General features: G+C 37.3%; 1 protein-coding gene across 2 annotated transcripts in view; it reads left to right on the top strand.

Moving 5' to 3' along the window:
- The window catches only part of LOC114659314 (collagen alpha-1(XIV) chain), a 306,226-nt gene that overhangs the window by 62,239 nt on the left and 222,653 nt on the right, over positions 1-21,334 (top strand). For both annotated transcript variants that reach the window (XM_051932843.1, XM_028811737.2), the window contains exon 3: positions 4,595-4,699. In XM_051932843.1, the coding sequence (XP_051788803.1) occupies positions 4,595-4,699 (105 nt within the window). The remainder of the gene's footprint in view (positions 1-4,594; positions 4,700-21,334) is intronic.

Genomic DNA, 21,334 nt, shown 5'->3' with positions numbered 1-21,334 from the left:
ATTTCACTTTAAAAAAATTACCAAATTACTCTATTTTTTATTATAAAATTATATAAAACAATATTTCAATGAGTATTCACAACATACTGAAATAACTGCTTGTACTAACTATAAATACAGTATGTGACTTTCACAAGAATCAAAAATAATCTTGCATGGTGTTAAGAAACTAAACATAAACAGTGCCCCTCTTCATTAACATAAGTCTACCAAGTGAAAATGGCTTTGCTGCTTGATGGTTGTTTTCTTAGCATATCATCAAACTGATTGGCAAGTCTAATTAGCCCAAGAGGAAGGAATGTGAGTGGTCACATACATAAGTTTTGAACCATTTACACTAAGTGCTAAAAGGACAAACATGTTTCTGGTAACCTTTATTTTTAAATGATCTGTTTTGTGGAAAGAATGAATAAAAATGAAGGTATGTCAAATGAAAAAATACAGATAAAAGTGTTAAATAAAAGAAGAAATTCAGCACACTGACCTGAACCACAAATGAGGTACAGTATAAAAATTTTCATTTGAGTCAGTTTTCATGAATTTCAATGCATCAATAAAGCTGCTAGTAAACTTCCAGTTGACTTGAGGCACAACACACTTGTAGATCATACTCAGGCACACAACTGTTATGTCTGCTGATTTTAAAGATGTGCCAGATTGCCGTCTCACCAGCACTAAAGCAGAACATTCTGCTTTGTATGTAATACTTATATAAAAATTACTATCTGTACCACATGTGCCAAGATTGCCTGTTTGTTTTTTGATGGCTCACAAAATAACAGTAACTAGCTGTAACATGTTTCATTTAATATGAAGGAGAAACTGAACCAGCATGCTGTAGTAAGAGAGGCTCTTTTATTTATATAAGATTAGAGATGAACTTGCGTTTATGAGCTGTGTAAGTGTTCCGGTCTGGTGAGATGTAAATATGGGTTGGTATAGATTCAATTACTTTCATCTATACTAATAAAAGGCAAAGCCCTCACTCACTCACTCACTCACTCACTCACTCACTCACTCACTCACTCACTCACTCACTCACTCACTCACTCACTCACTCACTCACTCACTCACTCACTCACTCACTCACTCACTCACTCACTCACTCACTCACTCACTCATCACTAATTCTCCAACTTCCCGTGTAGGTGGAAAGCTGAAATTTGGCAGGCTCATTCCTTACAGCTTACTTACAGAAGTTAGGCAGGTTTCATTTCGAAATTCAAAGCGTAACGGTCATAACTGGAACCTCTTTTTTGTCCATATACTATAATGGACTGCAGCTCGCTGGCTGTGGGAGGCGGAGTTACGTATTGCGTCATCACGCCTCCCTCATAATCACGTGAACTGACTGTGAACGCAGTACGTAGAAAACAAGGAAGAGCCCCAAAGAGTGCTGAAGAAAACATTCATTACACAATTGAGAAGGCAGTGAAACAATAAGAAGCGAGCGAGTGACGCATACAAGCATATTCATAAGTGCAGCTAAGGCGGAAACAGAGCACGGTGTAAACCGTAAGTTTAAATTAAGTTTGGCAAGATTGCTTTTCTCCTGTACAACTATACATTGCATTCTCAACAGTAAGCTTGCACGACTTGGTCATATTACAACCGGAGTGCTGAACTGACAACGTGGTATACAAAGAGAACTATAACAATCGTAAAAAAAGAACAATAAAACAATACAGAACCACTAAGCAAGGAGAAAGGATGGCCTTATATGGCGTTCGTTTATAAAATAGCGGACAGGCTGTGTAAAGGCAGCTTCACAAAAAAACAGATCCTTAACAAATTGTTATTGATATATTTTCCCTCAATTTAAAAAGGTTTTCTTTTCTTCTTAATTAAAATTTAAAAGCAATACTTCACCGCTGCAAAGCCCCTCTAGCGCTGACGTCCGAGGTTTGATTCCCGTAAGGGAGTGCAGTGAGTGTGTACGCCTGATGAGCCAAGAATTAGGGCGAAACACATGTCGCATACTCTTTGCATTATTTGACAGTAAACTATTTTCAACCATTCTATGATCTGCTTCTCACAACTGAAGGCACCGTGGCTGATGTTAGCTGACTTGCTGGCCAACCATAAGCGTTACCTGGTAGGTAACCACCCATACAATCAGATTGTGATTCAGACTACGAATGCCGTGAATATATATATATATATATATATATATATATATATATATATATATATATATATATATATATATATATATATATATATATATATATACAGTAATCCCTCCTCCATCGCGGGGGTTGCGTTCCAGAGCCACCCGTGAAATAAGAAAATCCGCGAAGTAGAAACCATATGTTTATATGGTTATTTTTATATTGTCATGCTTGGGTTACAGATTTGCGCAGAAACACAGGAGGTTGTAGAGAGACAGGAACGTTATTCAAACACTGCAAACAAACATTTGTCTCTTTTTCAAAAGTTTAAACTGTGCTCCATGACAAGACAGAGATGACAGTTCAGTCTCACAATTAAAAGAATGCAAACATATCTTCCTCTTCAAAGGAGCAAACAAATCAATAGGACTGTTTGGCTTTTAAGTATGCGAAGCACCACGGCACAAAGCTGTTGAAGGCGGCAGCTCACACCCCCTCCGTCAGGAGCAGAGAGAGAGAGAGAGAGATAGAGAGAGAAAGATAAAAAAATCAATACGTGCCCTTTGAGCTTTTAAGTATGCGAAGCACCGTTCAGCATGTCGTTTCAGGAAACAGCTGCACAAAAGATAGCAACGTGAAGATAATCTTTCAGCATTTTCAGACAAGCGTCCGTATCGTCTAGGTGTGCGAACAGCCCCCCTGCTCAATCCCCCTACGTCAGGATCAGAGAAAGTCAGCGCAAGAGACAGAGAAAAGTAAGCTGGGTAGCTTCTCAGCCATCTGCCAATAGCGTCCCTTGTGTGAAATCAACTGGGCAAACCAACTGAGGAAGCATGTACCAGAAATTAAAAGACCCATTGTCCTCAGAAACCCGCGAAGCAGCGAAAAATCCGCGATATATATTTAAATATGCTTACATATAAAATCCGCGATGGAGTGAAGCCGCGAAAGGCGAAGCGCGATATAGCGAGGGATTACTGTATATATATATATATATATATATATATATATATATATATATATATATTTGCTTTTTTTGATTGGTGATGAAATTCTTCCATATTCGTGACATATGATCTTTCCTTTCTAAACCAAATTTGATTGTTAATTAATACATCCATTCTACCATGTAATGCACAGTCTTTGTGTTAATAATTGCATCTCTTAATTTACTTTACTGGCCTATAGATAGAGAGAACTGTATTTGTCCCAAGGATAAATTTAGCTTGCAGAAGCCCAAAAAATACAACAAATCCCTTCAAAAACAAACAGCAATTACAATACAGAAGGAAGAAACTTCTTCTAAGTGCTAATTGTAAGAGCGCAGTGACAGTGAGGGATTATAAAGGCATACTGTCATAGATATGAAGAAGCTCCAGTAACATTTCTTAACTTGCTTCTGCTGAAACATTAGTTGGCTAAAAGTTCTCAGTGTTACTGTGTCAGAGAGAGGATGTGTTCTTCACAATGGCCATCAGTTTTGTCTTCATTTTGTCCTCTGCTATTACCTATAATTGAGCCTGCCTTGTTAATTATCTTGTTTAGACAGTGGGCATCTATTGAAAAGATGGTAATGGCTCAGCACAATACATAATAGAAAATCACACTACCTATCCCAGAGATCATGCAAAGGATATCTCTATCCCCATTAAAGGAGTACAGTCTTCTAAGAAAAAAATGGTCTGCTCTGCCCTTTCTTATATAGTTCCTCTGTATTACTAGACCAGTCCAGCCTGTCAATGATGTACACCCAAAAGAATTTGTAGCAGTGTACCATCTCCACATCCACTTTCTGAATTATGAGGATTTTGTGTCACAAAAGTCAATAACCAGGTTCTTGGATTTGGGTTCAAATTGTGCTCCTGTAAGAATAAAAAGCTCAACTCAATGTTTTAGCAGAAATGGATTAGTTGAAATAACTGCATTCAGTAATCGCAAGCAATCATTAGCAATCATACTCACACAGCAGTCAAAAAGATGTCAAGATACAATTTACTTTGTATATTTTAGTTGAACAGCAGAGTTCTTCTAAAATATTTCCTAAAATGTACATATGTTATTTATTGTATACATAAATTTTGTGTTTTAATAATGTGCTTAGGACCTGTGATTTACCCAAAGCTCCAGAATGGAGAATTCTGTATGTGCAGTGCTGTCCCATGGCTTGTTATTTCTGTTTTGCTGTCATGTTAAATGGATAAAATCCTCATATTAATAACAAAACAAGACAAATTACTTCTATATATCTAGTAATTTTTAAATTGTTAACCGTTGGACACAGGTTTGAACTAGTTGTATTCACCTTAATTCCCATAAACATTTTTCTAAAATAGCAATCATCCCTTTACTTTAAAGTTGAGTGACACTCAGCTGAAGTGTTGAGCTTAGACAAAATGAAGACCAATAGAGGTGACAGATTGTCTCCCCCTTCTATTTTCAATCAACCCGTACCATTTTGTAATGTAACCTTTTCTGATTTATAGGAAAACTGAAACTGACTGTGTTATCTGAAGACAGACTACAAATGAAATGGAAAGAAGCTGAAGGCAGCCATCATGGCTACAAAGTTCGTGTAAAGCCTCTGGCAGGTAGGTTTTTCAGCTTATTTCAAACTTTTACTATTCATTTTGATTTATGTCTTTCTACATTTTTCTGTTTTCTCTAATGAGGAGAGAGAGAAAACCTGAAATCGCAGACATTAGCCTTGCTAGGAATTTTTTACAGCATTCCAGTTTAGGGGTTATGGGGTGTTTGTTGGGGGTGGTGTGGTGATGTCTGGGGGTGTGTCCTAGCATTTAGAGAAATTCTTTCCTCAGTGTGTCAGTACAGTACAAAAGCAAACTGTTATATACAAGTGATGTCAGGGCACCTGGCCTCTTATCACACCAAACCTCCCTTCTAAAGGAATGAAGAGAGATGATTTCTCTGCCAAATTCCCTGCAGCAGACAACTTGTAACTAGACAAGCCTGTACAGAAGCAAGAAAGAAAGGCAAAACAAATAGGGAAAACTGAGAGACATACAGACCCCCTAGCACCTTTCATGGGACAGAGGTGGTAGTTATTCCTCTAATATTGCACTAGGTTACATCAGGCAGACAAGACTAGTATTTTCTTTATGCAGTTTTTGCCCTTTTCCACCATGTATTGGAGTTAATGTCCTTTTGAGTAAAGGGTCTGAAGTATTTTAAAACTTCATGTCAAGATGAATTTCGCACACTTTTTAGTCAAAGGGAGAGCAAAGAATTACAAACTTACCACAACAGGTTCATTCCTATCGTTGTGCATTGAAGTGGAAAAGAGAGTTTTGTTTAGAAGAAATTACTACTAATCTCTCTATTATAAACTGGGGCACTTTGTATCTTTTATATGTTTCATAAATTGAACAACTGAGTGTATTAAATGCTGTATACTAATATTTAAAGAGTTCTTTAATGCTGTATACTAATATTTAAAGAGTAATAATCCACATAATTATACTAAAAAAGCATCAAGTCTAGATTTAAAACTCCCTAAAGTTCTACTGTCTAAAACACTACAGTACTTGGTAACTTTTTCCACGTGTCTATTGTTCTCTGTCTAAAGAAAAACTTCCAAAGTTTTGTGTGAAATTTACTCTTAACACGTTTCCAACTGTAGCCCCATGTTCTTGATGAACTAATTTGAAAATAACAGTTTCAATCCACTGTACTAATTCCCTTCATAATTTTACACACTTTAATCATGTCTCCTCTTAATCTTCTTTTACTTTAACTGGAAAGGCACAACTCCTTTAATCTTTCCTCATTGTTCATCCCCTGTAGCCTTTGAATCAAACTAGTCGCTCTTCTCTGGACTTTGTTCAGTGCTGCTATGTCTTTTTTGTAGCTTGAGACCAAAACTATACACATTACTCCTGATGACACCTCAACTGGTGCCTTATAAAGCTTGAGCATAACCTTCTTGGACTTTTACACCACACATCTGTTAGACTTCTTAATGGCTTCTGAATACTCTCTGAAAGATGATAGCGTTGAATCCAATACAACTCTTAATTTCTTCTAAAAAGATTGAACTTTTGATTTTCAGACCTCTTATTGTATATTCAAACTAAACATTTTTATTTCCCATGTGTAATGCATTACATTGACATACATTTAATTTCAAATGCCCAAAATCTGCCCAGGCCTGTATGCTGTCCAAGTCCCTCTGCAATGATTCAACGGATTCTAGATTATCTGGCAATCTACCTAGCTTGATATCATCTGCAAAGTATACCAGCTTGTTACTTATTTTCCTTTCCTCATCATTTAGATAGATAGATAGATAGATAGATAGATAGATAGATAGATAGATAGATAGATAGATAGATAGATAGATAGATAGATAGATAGATAGATAGATAGATAGATAGATAGATAGATAGATAGATAGATAGATAGATAGATAGATAGATAGATAGATAGATACTTTATTAATCCCAATGGGAAATTCACAATATATATATATATATTCATGGCATTCATAGTCTGAATCACAGTCTGTTTGTATGGGTGGTTACCTACCAGGTAACGCTTGTGGTTGGTCTGCAAGCCGGCAAACATTCGCCACAGTGCCCTCTTTCAGTTGCGAGAAGCAGATCATAGAATGTTGCAAAGTTTTACTGTCAAATAATGCAAAGAGTATGCGACACGTGTTTCGCCCTCATTCTGGGTGCTAGTGCTATTGCTACTGCTACTTTATATATATATATATATATATATATATAAGTAGCAGTAGCACTAGCACTGACCCCTGTGGATCACCAACATCAACCATACCATAACCCTCTGCTTCCTGTATCTGAGCCAATTTTGCACCCATCTACAAACATCACCCTGAACTCCCACGTTTTTTAGTTTCATGTCCAAACATCAATCATGTGGCAAATACTTTCTGAAAGTCAAGATAAAAATATCATTTACTCCACTTTGATCATATCCTTTTGTTGCTTCCTCATAGAATTCCAGCATGTTGGTAAAACATGACCTTCCTCTTCTAAACTCATGCTGACTGTTCAGTAAAACTCCCATTTTTGCCATGTGTTGCTTAATCTTATCCTTAAAAATTCCTTCCATTAATTTACCTGTGATGCACACCAAACTTACTGGCCTATAATTGTTTGGATCTACCTGGCCACCCTTTTTATATAATGGGACAATATTTGCCATTTTCCAGTCCTTTGGAATTGCCCCCACTTCTCAGTGACTTTCTAAAACTATACGTGAAGAGTTTATATATGTACTTGCTAACCTCCTTAAGAACTCGAGGGTAAATATTATCTGGTACTGGTGATTTGTTTGATTTCAACCTATTTTATCTGAGCAGTACATCTCACTCAATCACAGTTTATCTACTTCCTGACTTGTGAAGACCTCAGAAAAATGCAAGTTTAGAGCACCTGTTATTTCAAAGTCTGAATTTTTTAATTGACCTTTAATATTCCTGATACATTTTACCTCCTCCTTGACTGTTCTTTTACTACTAAAATACTGAAACAATCTCATTGGGTCATCTTTCACCTTATCTGCTATATTCCTCTCCTACTGCCTTTTAGCCTCCCTAATATCCTACTTAACGATTGTCTTCATGTTCTCATACACCCTTCGATTCAATTTGGAGTTATTAATCTTATAAACTGTTTTTCCTTTGAAGCTATTTTTCAGCTCTTTATTAACCCACCGTGGAGGTTTTTAAACTTCATACTAATTCCAAATTTAGGTATATACCTGTCCTGCATTATATGTAAAACATTTTTAAAGTTGTTCCACTGCTCCTCAACTGTCTCCGCACTTAAAACTTTATCACAGCCAGCCTATCCTCCATAGACTTTGCCGCATCTGTTCAACATTTGCCCTACCAAAATGAAACATAACAGTTTTGGTTAACACCAAGGATGTTAATCACCTTATTTCATTGTAGTGTAGCTTTATCCATGTAAACATTCCTCCATATCATGGTCTTTCATAGCCTAATACAGGGTCATTTGAATCTAGAGCCTGTCCTGAAATTATCAATATATAAGATCTCAACCAACTGTGAATGTGTTGACGGCACTCTTGTACGCACACACTCCCACTCATTCGCATAGGGCCAATTAAGAGTTGCAACGCAATGCTTTTTTTTTTTTTTGGAATATGTTAAAAAAGAACTTAAGTAAAAACCATGTGTACGGCATACACATTACAGAAAGATAGTCAGTGGGTTGTGAATCAAATTCAGCTAAAAAAATTCTTTTGTGTTTTATTTGATGCTAATTATCAGGTAATTATAAGTAATAAAAATTAAAGAATCTCAACTTTTTATTGGGTACGGCTTTTCTAGCACAGGAGGACTCTAGTATACCTGGGATATTTTTTATATTGCTGTTTATTTTAAATCCTATGTTTTCAGTATGACCTTCATAATATTTATCAATCCATCCATTATTATCCAATCCATTTTTTTAAAGTTGTCAAAGTATAGTATCTGGTTCACCTCCATTTTCAAGTATTCTGCTGTATTTTATGCAACACATGGTACTTAGTATGTCACCTATACATATGTATTTTTCACGTTATCTTCTCTGAAGAAGTCTGCCCTTTTACAGATATCGAACACAAGTTTTATTCATACAGTATGTAAAAACACAATAAAAACTTAATTTTAAGAACTATAGGTTATTTGATTGCATTATCTTTTTCTAATCAAAACTGAACATCCATACACTAGTTGGATTTGTGACATATACTGTATGTAGAGTCTGAAATATTTTAAGTACTCTTTTGGAAAGACAGCTACTGATTTTTATCAACATTCCTTCAATAGCTTGCTGATGAGGATACACTGCATGCCAATTATGATTTTGTATAGCTTGAAGGCAGAAAAATGTTGGTGTAGGTGTCAGGTATTGTTAATTATGTGATTTGTAAAATATTACGAAATGTGTATAAATGTTTTGACTAGTTGAGCTCCTGTTTGTCCTGGCCTTTCAGATATTTGTCATTTTTATATTTAATATCCCATATTTTTTTTCCTTTATGTCTTTCATTTGCAACTTTTGTAATATCGGTATTATGTGCTAGTCATCTAGTTTTAGATCAATGTTTGATCAATGCAAAAACTTTGACAGTACAGATACCAGCTTTTTCACCTCAATACTGATACCAAAGCAATACCGAAGCACGTAACGGATAACTTATTTTTCACAAAACAAAATTCTGAATTAATGTTTCCCCCTAAACCATATTCACAAAACTAAACACCAACTGTAGTAACAGAATTGTGCTGCATTTCATTTAAAATATTGTAACAGCCACAACCAAGAACAAAATGAGTACTTGTATTGGAGTGTTCCTGGCCGCCAGCCCTGCTACTATAAGATTGTTAGGGACACGTTTTCCTGCTTCCTTGCTTCCCAACCTGACTGACCTCCCTGTACACTCTGTCTCAGTCTTCAGTGCCATTGCCGTGAAGTACAAAGCTGCTTCTCTCTCTCTTGTATTTGCACATGCTGCTTCCACACACCTCACCATTCCGCTCCTGCAGTGAAAACATTGTAGTCCGTCAAATTGTTATTCTCTCCACCAATACATATTTACAGACATATAAATACCTGGGAGTGCAGTTGGATGATAAACTGGACTGGACTGCCAATACTGATGCTCTGTGCAAGAGAGGATAGAGCCGACTATACTTCCTTAGAAGGCTGGCGCCTTTCAACATCTGCAATAAGATGCTGCAGATGTTCTATCAGACGGTTGTGGCGAGCGCCCTCTTCTACGTGGCGGTGTGCTGGGGAGGCAGCATTAAGAAGAAGGACGCCTCATGCCTGGACAAACTGGTGAGGAAGGCAATCTCTATTGTAGGCATGGAGCTGGACAGTTTGGCATCTGTGGCAGAGTAATGGGCGCTGAGCAGGCTCCTGTCAATCATGGAGAATCCACTGCATCCACTGAACAGTATCATCTCCAGACAGAGGAGCAGTTTCTGCAACAGACTGCTGTCACTGTCCTGCTCCACTGACAGACTGAGGAGATCATTCCTCCTCCACACTATGCGAGTCTTCAATTCCACCCAGGGTGGGGGGTAAATGTTAACATTATACAAAGTTGCTGTCTGTTATACCTGCCTTGCACTCTCCACCTTGCACTTTTTAACTTGCACTGCATTTTTATCACTCTTTAATTAGTATTGTTTTTATTAGTATGCTGCTGCTGGAGTATGTGAATTCCCCTTGGGGATTAATAAAGTATCTATCTATCTATCTATCTATCTATCTATCTATCTATCTATCTATCTATCTATCTATCTATCTATCTATCTATCTATCTATCTATCTATCTATCTATCTATCTATCTATCTATCTATCTATCTATCTATCTATCTATCTATCTATCTATCTATCTATCTATCTATCTATCTATCTATCTATCTATCTATCTATCTATCTATCTATCTATCTATCTATCTATCTATCTATCTATCTATCTATCTATCTATCTATCTATCTATCTATCTATCTATCTATCTATCTATCTATCTATCTATCTATCTATCTATCTATCTATCTATCTATCTATCTATCTATCTATCTATCTATCTATCTATCTATCTATCTATCTATCTATCTATCTATCTATCTATCTATCTATCTATCTATCTATCTATCTATCTATCTATCTATCTATCTATCTATCTATCGCTTTCCGACTCTTCCGAGACAGGTCCTCTCCCTTGATGCATCTTACGTTAACCAACGCACCCCGGACTCTTGTGCTCTTACTCTTTTTTCCACCAGCCACTTCTCTTTTTTACTCCCCAGAGACCCTTGTAGCTTTTATTCGCCTAACCTAGTGCAGCTTCAGAAAGTGGGCTGCCCTGTATGTTGAGTATCTGGAATACTTCAACATACGAATGTTTCAAAGAAATAAGCAAAATACAGTTTGAAAATCTTTCTTGACACCTTAAATCTTAATCTGGAACAAGATACACTTCAAAATGTCCTTGTGGTCTAATGAATATTATTGGTGAAATATAGATTTATTAAAACAGTGTGTTCAAAGCATTTTGTTTTACACTTTACAGAATCACTGAAATTAGGGTTGAACTAGCTTGTGTTTGTGTCTGTTTATCAAACAAGCTCAGGAAGGCGTTCTTTGTAAAATAGTAACCTTTGTTAACCAATCTAAATACATTCATTTAACTTTTCTTATTTTTCCTGTAAATACCATTTCACACCTGTTGAATGAGGTCTAAGCCTTTGGAAGGCAAGGAATAAATGCTGAGAAAAATGTTATGTGTTGCCTCCTGCTAGTCACAAAAATGCAGCACTGATTACTGCCGAAATTCTGTGTGAGCACTGTGCATTTTATAAGCATCTACAGTAGCTCCACAGCTCATGCAAAGAATCATCACATCTATAAACTCCGAGCTCTCTGTGCCCTTTTTTTTTAAGGACACAGAGTTTACTCTTCAATAAAGGCAGGATAAAGCAAATTCTATCACATTTTCATGTATGGCATAGTAGCATTTTACAAATTTGGTACTTTTTTAGTACTAGTATACCTCACAACACCATAGTCATCAGTTTATTACATTATTACATAGCCCCCTGCAAAACAAAATGACAAGATCACTACGTGGATTGTTGAACACAAAGCATTACAGAAAAAAACATTGAAATAATAAAACATAAAAATAACATATAATAATATAATAATAGTCACTCCCTGGACAACAATAACATTTATTTATATAGCACATTTTCATACAAACAATGGAGCTCAAAGCGCTTTACAAAATGAAATAAAAGGAAGTTAATATAAAACATAAACAAACATGGTTATGCAATAGTATTATATAGTATGTAACAACAGAAATAGGTACGTTCGAATGGCCAGGAGAACCAAAAGAACACACAAAAAAACTCCAAATAGGCAGGAGTAAAAGAACAAAATCTGCAGGGGTCCCAATACCAAAAGACTTCCCAGCCAACACTGGGCATTCTTCCTAAAATAAATATTCTAAATCAGTCCCGTTTTCAGGCTTCACATGGAAGAAATTGAAGATGATGGTGGTCATGTGGACATCTGGGTCAGCATTGTACATTGATCAGGTGGTGGCAACAGAAAAGACGAAGCAGAAAATAGTACAGATTAGTAGGGAATTGCAGAACCCAGAATATAATAATTCAATGCCCATATAGACTAACAGGGATACGACTACAAATTTTGCTTGTTTTCTAGCAGTTTTTAGATTGTTCTACAGTATTAGCCTGGAGAATTTCTGTTGGTAAAGTATTCCACATTTTAGATGCAAACAGCAAAAATCCACCTTACCACTTGTGAGGTTGGATTTTGGAATTATAAGCAGACCTTCATTTGAGGATTTGAGGTTATGACATAGAGTGTAAGTGGATAAACATTCCAAAATATTGGAAGGGGCGAGATTATTTAAGGCTTTGTAAACCATTAGTTGTATTTTAAAGTCAATTTTAAGTGAGATGGGTAACCAATATAACAATGCTAAAACTGGTGTAATGTGCTGAGATTTTCTTTTTCTGGTTAAGACTCTTATTGCTGCTTTCTCCAATAACTGTAACTGATTGATGTCTGTCTTAGGTAGTCCTGTAAGGAGTGAATTACAGCAATCTAGTTGACTGAAACCAGAAGTGTAAACTAATTAGACCGCTATGCTCATTCACAGCTACGTAAACAAGTGTCCCTGACTGTGGTGGTAATTTAGTTAAACAGTTGTTAGATAGAGGGTCTGATACTGAAGTCAGTAGATGGTCAGACTGTTTCTCTGATTTATTATCACATCTGACTAGAAGTAGTAGCATCTGGGAAAGTGCAGTGGAGACGTTGTTGCCCCCAAAACTAATAACAGAATGAAATGTTAATACCTTACATACAGTGAGGAACATAAGTATTTGAACACCCTGCGATTTTGCAAGTTCTCCCACTTAGAAATAATGGAGGGGTCTGAAATTCACATTGTAGGTGCATTCCCACTGTGAGAGACAGAATGTAAAAAAAAAATTCAGGAAATCACATTGTATGATTTGTACAGAATTTATTTATATTGCACTGCTGCATATAAGTATTTGAACATCTGAGAAAATCAGTGTTAATATTTGGTACAGAAGCCTTTGTTTGCAATTACAGAGGTCAAACATTTCCTGTAGTTCTTGACCAGGTTTGCACACACTGCAATAGGGATTTTGGCCCACTCCTCCACACAGATCTCCTCTAGATCTGTCAGGTTCCGGGGCTGGCGCTGAGCAACACGGAATTTCAGCTCCCTCCAAAGATTTTTGATTGGATTTAGGTCTGGAGACTGGCTAGGCCACTCCAGAACCTTGATATGCTTTTTACAGAGCCACTCCTTGGTTATCCTGGCTGTGTGCTTCGGGTCATTGTCATGTTGGAAGACCCAGCCACGACCCATCTTCAGTGCTCTGACTGAGGGAAGGAGGTTATTGCTCAAAATCTCACAATACATGGCCCCATTCATCCTCTCCTTAATATAGTGCAGTCGTCCTGTCCCTTTCTCAGAAAAGCATCCCCAAAGCATGATGTTTCCACCCCCATGCTTCAAAGTAGGGATGGTGTTCTTGGGATGCAACTCCTCCTTTTTCCTCCAAACACGATGAGTGAAGTTTAGACCAAAAAGTTCTATTTTGGTCTCATCTGACCACATGACTTTCTCCCATGCCTCCTCTGGATCATCCAGATGGTCATTGGCAAACTTCAGACGGGCCATGACATGTGATGACTTGAGCAGGGGAACCTTCCGTGCAATGCGTGATTTGAAACCATGACAGCATAGTGTTCTACCGACAGTGACCTTTGAAGCTGTGGTCCCAGCTCTCTTCATGTCATTGACTAGCTCCTCCCGTGTAGTTCTGGGCTGATTCCTCATCTTTCTTATCATCTGTGATACCCCACGAGGTGAGATCTTGCATGGAGCCCCAGTCCGAGGGAGACTGTCTTTAGCCTCTTCCATTTTCTGACAATTGCTCCAACAGTTGATCTATTTTCACCAAGACTGCTTGGCAATTGCCCCGTAGCCCTTTCCAGCCTTGTGGAGGTCCACAATTTTGTCTCTGGTGTCTTTTGACAGCTCTGTGGTCTTGCCCATGGTAGTAGTTGGAGTCTGACTGACTGTGGGGTGGACAGGTGTCTTTAAAGAGCTCAGACAGGTGCTACTAATTAAGATTACTAAGTGGAGTAGAGGTGGACTTCTTAAAGGCAGAGTAACAGGTCTTTGAGAGGCAGAATTCTTGCTGATTGCCAGGTGTTCAAATACTTATGTGCAGCAGTGCAATACAAATAAATTCTGTACAAATCATACAATGTGATTTCCTGAATTTTTTTTTTACATTCTGTCTCTCACAGTGGGAATGCACCTACAATGTGAATTTCAGACCCCTCCATGATTTCTAAGTGGGAGAACTTGCAAAATCGCAGGGTGTTCAAATAGTTATGTTTCTCACTGTATTACCGCCATTTTATAAATCCATTCACAATTATGATAGACAGTATGTAGCATTAACAGCTTTCTAAGCAGCTCTTACAGGCCTTATGTAATATATTGAGACAAACAGAGAATTCCTTATATCTTCTATTGCAGTGTTGTGGGTAAGGCATTACTTCCAAAATTAATTAAGTTTATTTTTAGAATTATACCATAAATCATGTTTTGCGATCACAAATTACCCTCTTGTCCATGTCTAGACTTTGACAAGGGATTACCTGGACTTCAGGTCAAGATATTTGAAAAAATATTCTTTATTTGTTTTACAAACAAACATTTCTTCTTATAGACTGACCAATCCAGTCCTCTTTAACCCCTTTACCACTATCCCTGAGATAACTCGTCCAACACTAGTTGAACTCATACCATCAAGTCTATGTCTCTGCAGTGAATTGCAAGTTGTGACGGAGGGCGACTATTGGACAGTATATGCAGAGCAGTGGGGCTGAACACAGGCTGTCAGAAATGAAGATTTGCAGTTTTTCGTGTTATAATAATTGTAGCTGTGTTTACTAAACATTTACCAAAGTTCTACAGCTTTAGTTTACTTCATGGGACACTGGGAATAGCCTGACACGTTGAAATGATTCCACAGACAAAATATCTTCATTTTTAAAACTTTACATCTTGCCTGAAGAAGGGGCCTGAGTTGCCTTGAAAGCTTGCATATTGTAATCTTTCTAGTTAGCCAATAAAAGGTGTCATTTTGCTTGGCTTTTCTCTACATTCATAATGGCTAACACGGTACAACACCCTAGTACTACAAAACTTTACTAAAAATTCAAAGTAAAACAATTCACACAAAAATAAAGAAAAAATTGATATAGAAAAGAAAAGTTCTTCTTTAAGTATAGTTCTGTTTAAAGCTTATATATCTAGTTTCATTCTTTAAGTTTGCTCATGCAGTTGAACTATTTCTAAATAGTCAGAAATCTACAAAGTCAGAAAACTACAAATGGATCTTTCAGTCCCTGCTAGCAATGGGACCTATTCCAAAACACACTGACTTAATTAACACACTGGTATACAGGTATAGCTAGAAAGTTCTATCTTATTATTAACTTGCAGGGGAGAAAAGATTATACTTTAAATATGAGAGAAAGTTATATTCTATTCAAATTAAGCAAACGCTAATATGACTTTAACTTAAAGCATTATCTTTCTAAGATTGGCTCTTACAATAGTGACAGTTCTTTAGTAATGGTCAATGGCAGCATTATGGATTTTAGTTCTAGTAATAGTGAAGTATACAAAGGTAATGGCTTTGCATAAACTGTAAACTCTGGTCACACTTCAGAATGTGTGTGGTGGGCAACTTTCAAAGCTGCAGTTCACTGATGTCCAAGGATTCAAGGCAGATGTATCAAATACAGATGCTCTCTTACAGAATTTCTGTCAGTTCATAAGTGCTGGCTTGTTAAATGTAATTGTGACTGAGCTCAACATACAGTGCATCCAGAAAGTATTCACAGTGCATCACTTTTTCCACATTTTGTTATGTTACAGCCTTATTCCAAAATGGATTAAATTCATTTTTTTCCTCAGAATTCTACACAGAACACCCCATAATGACAACGTGAAAAAAGTTTACTTGAGGTTTTTTCAAATTTATTAAAAATAAAAAACTGAGAAATCACATGTACATAAGTATTCACAGCCTTTGCTCAATACTTTGTCGATGCACCTTTGGCAGCAATTACAGCCTCAAGTCTTTTTGAATATGATGCCACAAGCTTGGCACACCTATCCTTGGCCGGTTTCGCCCATTCCTCTTTGCAGTACCTCTCAAGCTTCATCAGGTTGGATGGGAAGCATCGGTGCACAGCCATTTTAAGATCTCTCCAGAGATGTTCAATCGGATTCAAGTCTGGGCTCTGGCTGGGCCACTCAAGGACATTCACAGAGTTGTCCTGAAGCCACTCCTTTGATATCTTGGCTGTGTGCTTAGGGTTGTTGTCCTGCTGAAAGATGAACCGTCGCCCCAGTCTGAGGTCAAGAGCGCTCTGGAGCAGGTTTTCATCAAAGATGTCTCTGTACATTGCTGCAGTCATCTTTCCCTTTATCCTGACTAGTCTTCCAGTTCCTGCCGCTGAAAAACATCCCCACAGCATGATGCTGCCTCCACCATGCTTCACTGTAGGGATGGAGCCAGGTTTCCCCCAAACGTGACGCCTGGCATTCACACCAAAGAGTTCAATCTTTGTTTCATCAGACCAGATAATTTTCTTTCTCATGGTCTGAGAGTCCTTCAGGTGCCTTTTGGAAACTCCAGGCGGGCTGCCATGTGCCTTTTACTAAGGAGTGGCTTCCGTCTGGCCACTCTACCATACAGGCCTGATTGGTGGATTGCTGCAGAGATGGCTGTCCTTCTGGAAGGTTCTCCTCTCTCCACAGAGGACCTCTGGAGCTCTGACAGAGTGACCATCGGGTTCTTGGTCACCTCCCTGACTAAGGCCCTTCTCCCCCGATCGCTCAGTTTAGATGGCCGGCCAGCTCTAGGAAGAGTCCTGGTGGTTTCGAACTTCTTCCACTTACGGATGATGGAGGCCACTGTGCTCATTGGGACCTTCAAAGCAGCAGAAATTTTTCTGTAACCTTCCCCAGATTTGTGCCTCGAGACAATCCTGTCTCGGAGGTCTACAGACAATTCGTTTGACTCCATGCTTGGTTTGTGCTCTGACATGAACTGTCAACTGTGGGACCTTATATAGACAGGTGTGTGCCTTTCCAAATCATGTCCAATCAACTAAATTTACCACAGGTGGACTCCAATTAAGCTGTAGAAACATCTCAAGGATGATCAGGGGAAACAGGATGCACCTGAGCTCAATTTCGAGCTTCACGGTAAAGGCTGTGAATACTTATGAACATGTGCTTTCTCAATTTTTTTATTTTTAATAAATTTGCAAAAACCTCAAGTAAACTTTTTCACGTTGTCATTATGGGGTGTTGTGTGTAGAATTCTGAGGGAAAAAAATGAATTTAATCCATTTTGGAATAAGGCTGTAACATAAGAAAATGTGGAAAAAGTGATGCGCTGTGAATACTTTCCGGATGCACTGTATATGCACAGCAACTCATTCAGCACCCCACACTGAAACCAAATTACAGGGTGCTAATGTGGTCTTGATGTCAGTTATGATGAGCTGCTTTATTACTTATTGTACACTTATTGTACGTGTATAATAATTTAAAAGCCTTGGGCTGAAATGTACAGCTCAACCAAACCTTTATGTAAAATACCTTATGGATAGAAGATAACGAATGAAAAATGTTTAATCTTTTTAGGTATTTGCATTTTGTTGACAACAACTTACCTGTCACATTGCACACTTCTTTCTCATTACTCTTTCTGCACAGTAGTGAGAAACAGAAATCCTTTTTTGACTGTGTGGGCTGTATCTGTACTAAAGTATATTGGTAGCTTGACAAAAGTGCTCAGACTGCAAACTAAAGAAAAACTAAATCTGATGTATTTTGATTTTATTTCTATTTATTTGTATTTTCAATTTTTTTAACTAGTTTTAACTTATGTGGCCCTGTGCAGGAATGACAGGATCATAACTGAAAATTTGGGACACCAACCGGGTTGTCCCATTTAATTGTAGGAAGTCCAACTCAAAATATGCCTTAAGGTGAAAAGAAAATTAGCCAATTTGGACAAAACACAAAATAAGCACCCGGCATTTCAAAATAGCATCAGGGTCATTAATTGGGAGTTCTGTCCAGTGGTTCAGTCTCAGGAGAAAATGACAGTTCCTACCAGGCAGCCTGGCTTCTTTATAGCACATGCTGGACGGGGTGAGGCTAAGGGCTCATGCTGGGCAGTTTCTCTGAGCAGCAAGGGAAGAAGGAGAACGTTAGCAGCAATGTCCCCTCTCACCCCGGTGGGTTATGACGATGTCTAAGTAGCCCGTGAAGAGATTTATGAAATGCAGTAATATGAGTGTGTTTCCTATTTCTTGTTACAGTTGTTTTTGCTGTACATTAGTAAAGAGTGGAAAGAAAACAAGCTTTAAAAATAAATTATATGATGTTTGTAGGGATAGCAACTCCATTTTCTAGACCATGACATGGCTATTGCTTTAGGTGCTTATATAATTGTATTCTCAATTTACAGGGCTCTCAGGCTAAATTCCTCATTCTTAGTTGAGTTTAGCACACTTCTATCTGAATATCAACTGTATTAAGGTCCCTAATTGTGACTTTAACCTTCCAGTTTGTGAATAGTCGCTCACTTTCATAATCAATATCCTGAATCTAATTATCAGAGTTCATGAATTTTCTTGAACCCCCTTTATCCCATTCAGGATGCTGTAGGGTGGTTGGGGATCATACCTATCCCATGTAACTTGATGAGCAAGGCATGAACCAAATTTGAACAAAGTACATGTCTACCATAGAGCACACCTGATTACATATGAGTAATTATATGTGTGTGAAAGTGTGTCCTGCAGTGGACTGGCACTTGATCAAGGATTGATTTTTATCTTGTCTCCAATGTTGCTTGAAAAGCCGTTAGACTCATTATCCTAATTTGGATTAGACTGGGTGGAAAATTGATATAATGGATTGATGCGCCACAGACCATTGAATAATGGAATTGACTGAATAACATGGTTCTCAAAGTTGCTCAACCGGATGTGATTGCCATTTCTATCATATGCAGTGCATATGATTTGAAGTGTAATACTTGTGGCTTTTTCTTCAACAATATTAAACACTTATGCAGTAGATAATGCAGAATGATGTTGAAAATACAACATAGTGTAACATACCTTCAGATATTAGATAGTTAAATTAATAATGTCTTTGCTGTTTAAAAGATGAACTTCTTCAAGTATTCAGTAAGGATCTTAGAAAATTCTAAATTTAAATGTTTGGCATGGCAGATGACATGATCAAATTTTATGAAAAGAATGAATACTTAATACTTAATTTGCAGGTTCATATTCAAAAGAAGTAGTCAATAATTATTAGTAAAGTCTTATAATATTTAATATAATATTATAATATTATATTTTATATAATGTCCTCTTCTACGCGGTGGTGTGCTGAGGAGGCAGCATTAAGAAGAAAGACACCTCATGCCTGGACAAACTGGTTTGGAAAGCAGGCTCTATTGTAGGCATGGAGCTGGACAGTTTGACATCTGTGGTGGAGCAACGGGCGCTGAGCAGGCTCCTGTCAATTATGGAGAATCCACTGCATCCACTAAACAGTGTCATCTCCAGACAGAGGAGCAGCTTCAGCGACACTGCTGTCACTGTCCTGCTCCACTGACAGACTGAGGAGATTGTTCCTCCCCCAAACTATGCGACTTTTCAATTCCACCCGGGGGGGTAAACGTTAACATTATACAAAGTTATTGTCTGTTTTTACCTGCATTTTTATTACTCTTTAATTTAAAATTGTTTTTTGTATCGGTATGCTGCTGCTGGCGTATGTGAATTTCCCCTTGGGATTAATAAAGTATCTATCTATCTATCTATCTATCTATCTATCTATCTATCTATCTATCTATCTATCTATCTATCTATCTATCTATCTATCTATCTATCTATCTATCTATCTATCTAATATTTAATAATAAAACATTTTGTAAGGTACCTTTTTTCTAAACTGTATCAAAATGTATACTGTCTTGGAACTTAATTTTTATTAGCTTTATACTGTTTCCATGCTGAATGATCCCTCCAGAAAAATATCTTCAGTAGAATTTCAGGGACTGACTCATTCTGTTTTTTTTTTTTGCTATGTAGCTAAGCTTACAATTATAGAAAATGTCTGAATCTTAGCAAGTTGAAATTTCAGGAAAAACAGTGGGAAAAGGATCTCTCACTCAACATATCAGAAAAGGAGTGGAAAGGCAGCAATGCACAGAATTCACTTGAGCTCCATATGCACAAAGTGTACAATTATTCAACTTAAAATTATATATCGAGCACATCTGTCCCATTTAAAATTGTCCAAAATGTTTCCAGGGCAAGATCCAACCTGTAAATGCTGCAATCAAGTTCCAGCCTCACTGGGTCACGTGTTTTGGGCCTGCACCAAATTATCATTATTCTGGACAAAAAATTTTAAATGCCTTTCAGACGGCCCTCCTAACCCATTAACAGCTGTGTTTGGTGTTCTTCCAGATGGGCTTAAGGTGGAGAAGGACAAACAAACTGTAATTGCCTTTACTACATTACTGGCACGTAGACCTGTCTTGCTTAACTGGAAGATTCCTAACTCTCCTGTTTTAAGTCAGTGGGTAACTGATGTTTTATATTATTTGAAACTGGAAAAAATCAAATTCTCACTTAGTGGGTCTGTGCAGAAAATTTGGCAGGATCTAATCATTGACATTTTAGAGTAAGCATTTAAATTAAGGAAGTGGATTCTCTTCCCTCTTTTTTTATTCTATTTATTTTTATTCATGTATTTACGTACATATTTTTACTGTTATTAAAGTTTTACTCTGCTGACCTAGCTCTGTTTCTAATGGGTGCGGGTCGATTTGTTTCAAACCTAGTTTTGTTAAACTTGACTTGCATGTATGGAATGTTATCTAATTTTAATTAAATTAATAAAATCTTATGGAAAAAAAAATCTATATTTTTGTTATTTTGCTGGTGCCATCATCCTTTTATTTTCATATGGTAAAAATTATGAATAGTGTAGCAAAGAAAATGGGTTATC

Source organism: Erpetoichthys calabaricus, chromosome 10 (assembly GCF_900747795.2).
Source record: "Erpetoichthys calabaricus chromosome 10, fErpCal1.3, whole genome shotgun sequence".
Lineage (NCBI taxonomy): Eukaryota > Metazoa > Chordata > Cladistia > Polypteriformes > Polypteridae > Erpetoichthys > Erpetoichthys calabaricus.
Note: the sequence above shows the minus strand (reverse complement) of the source record. Positions and strands in the feature narration are given on the sequence as shown.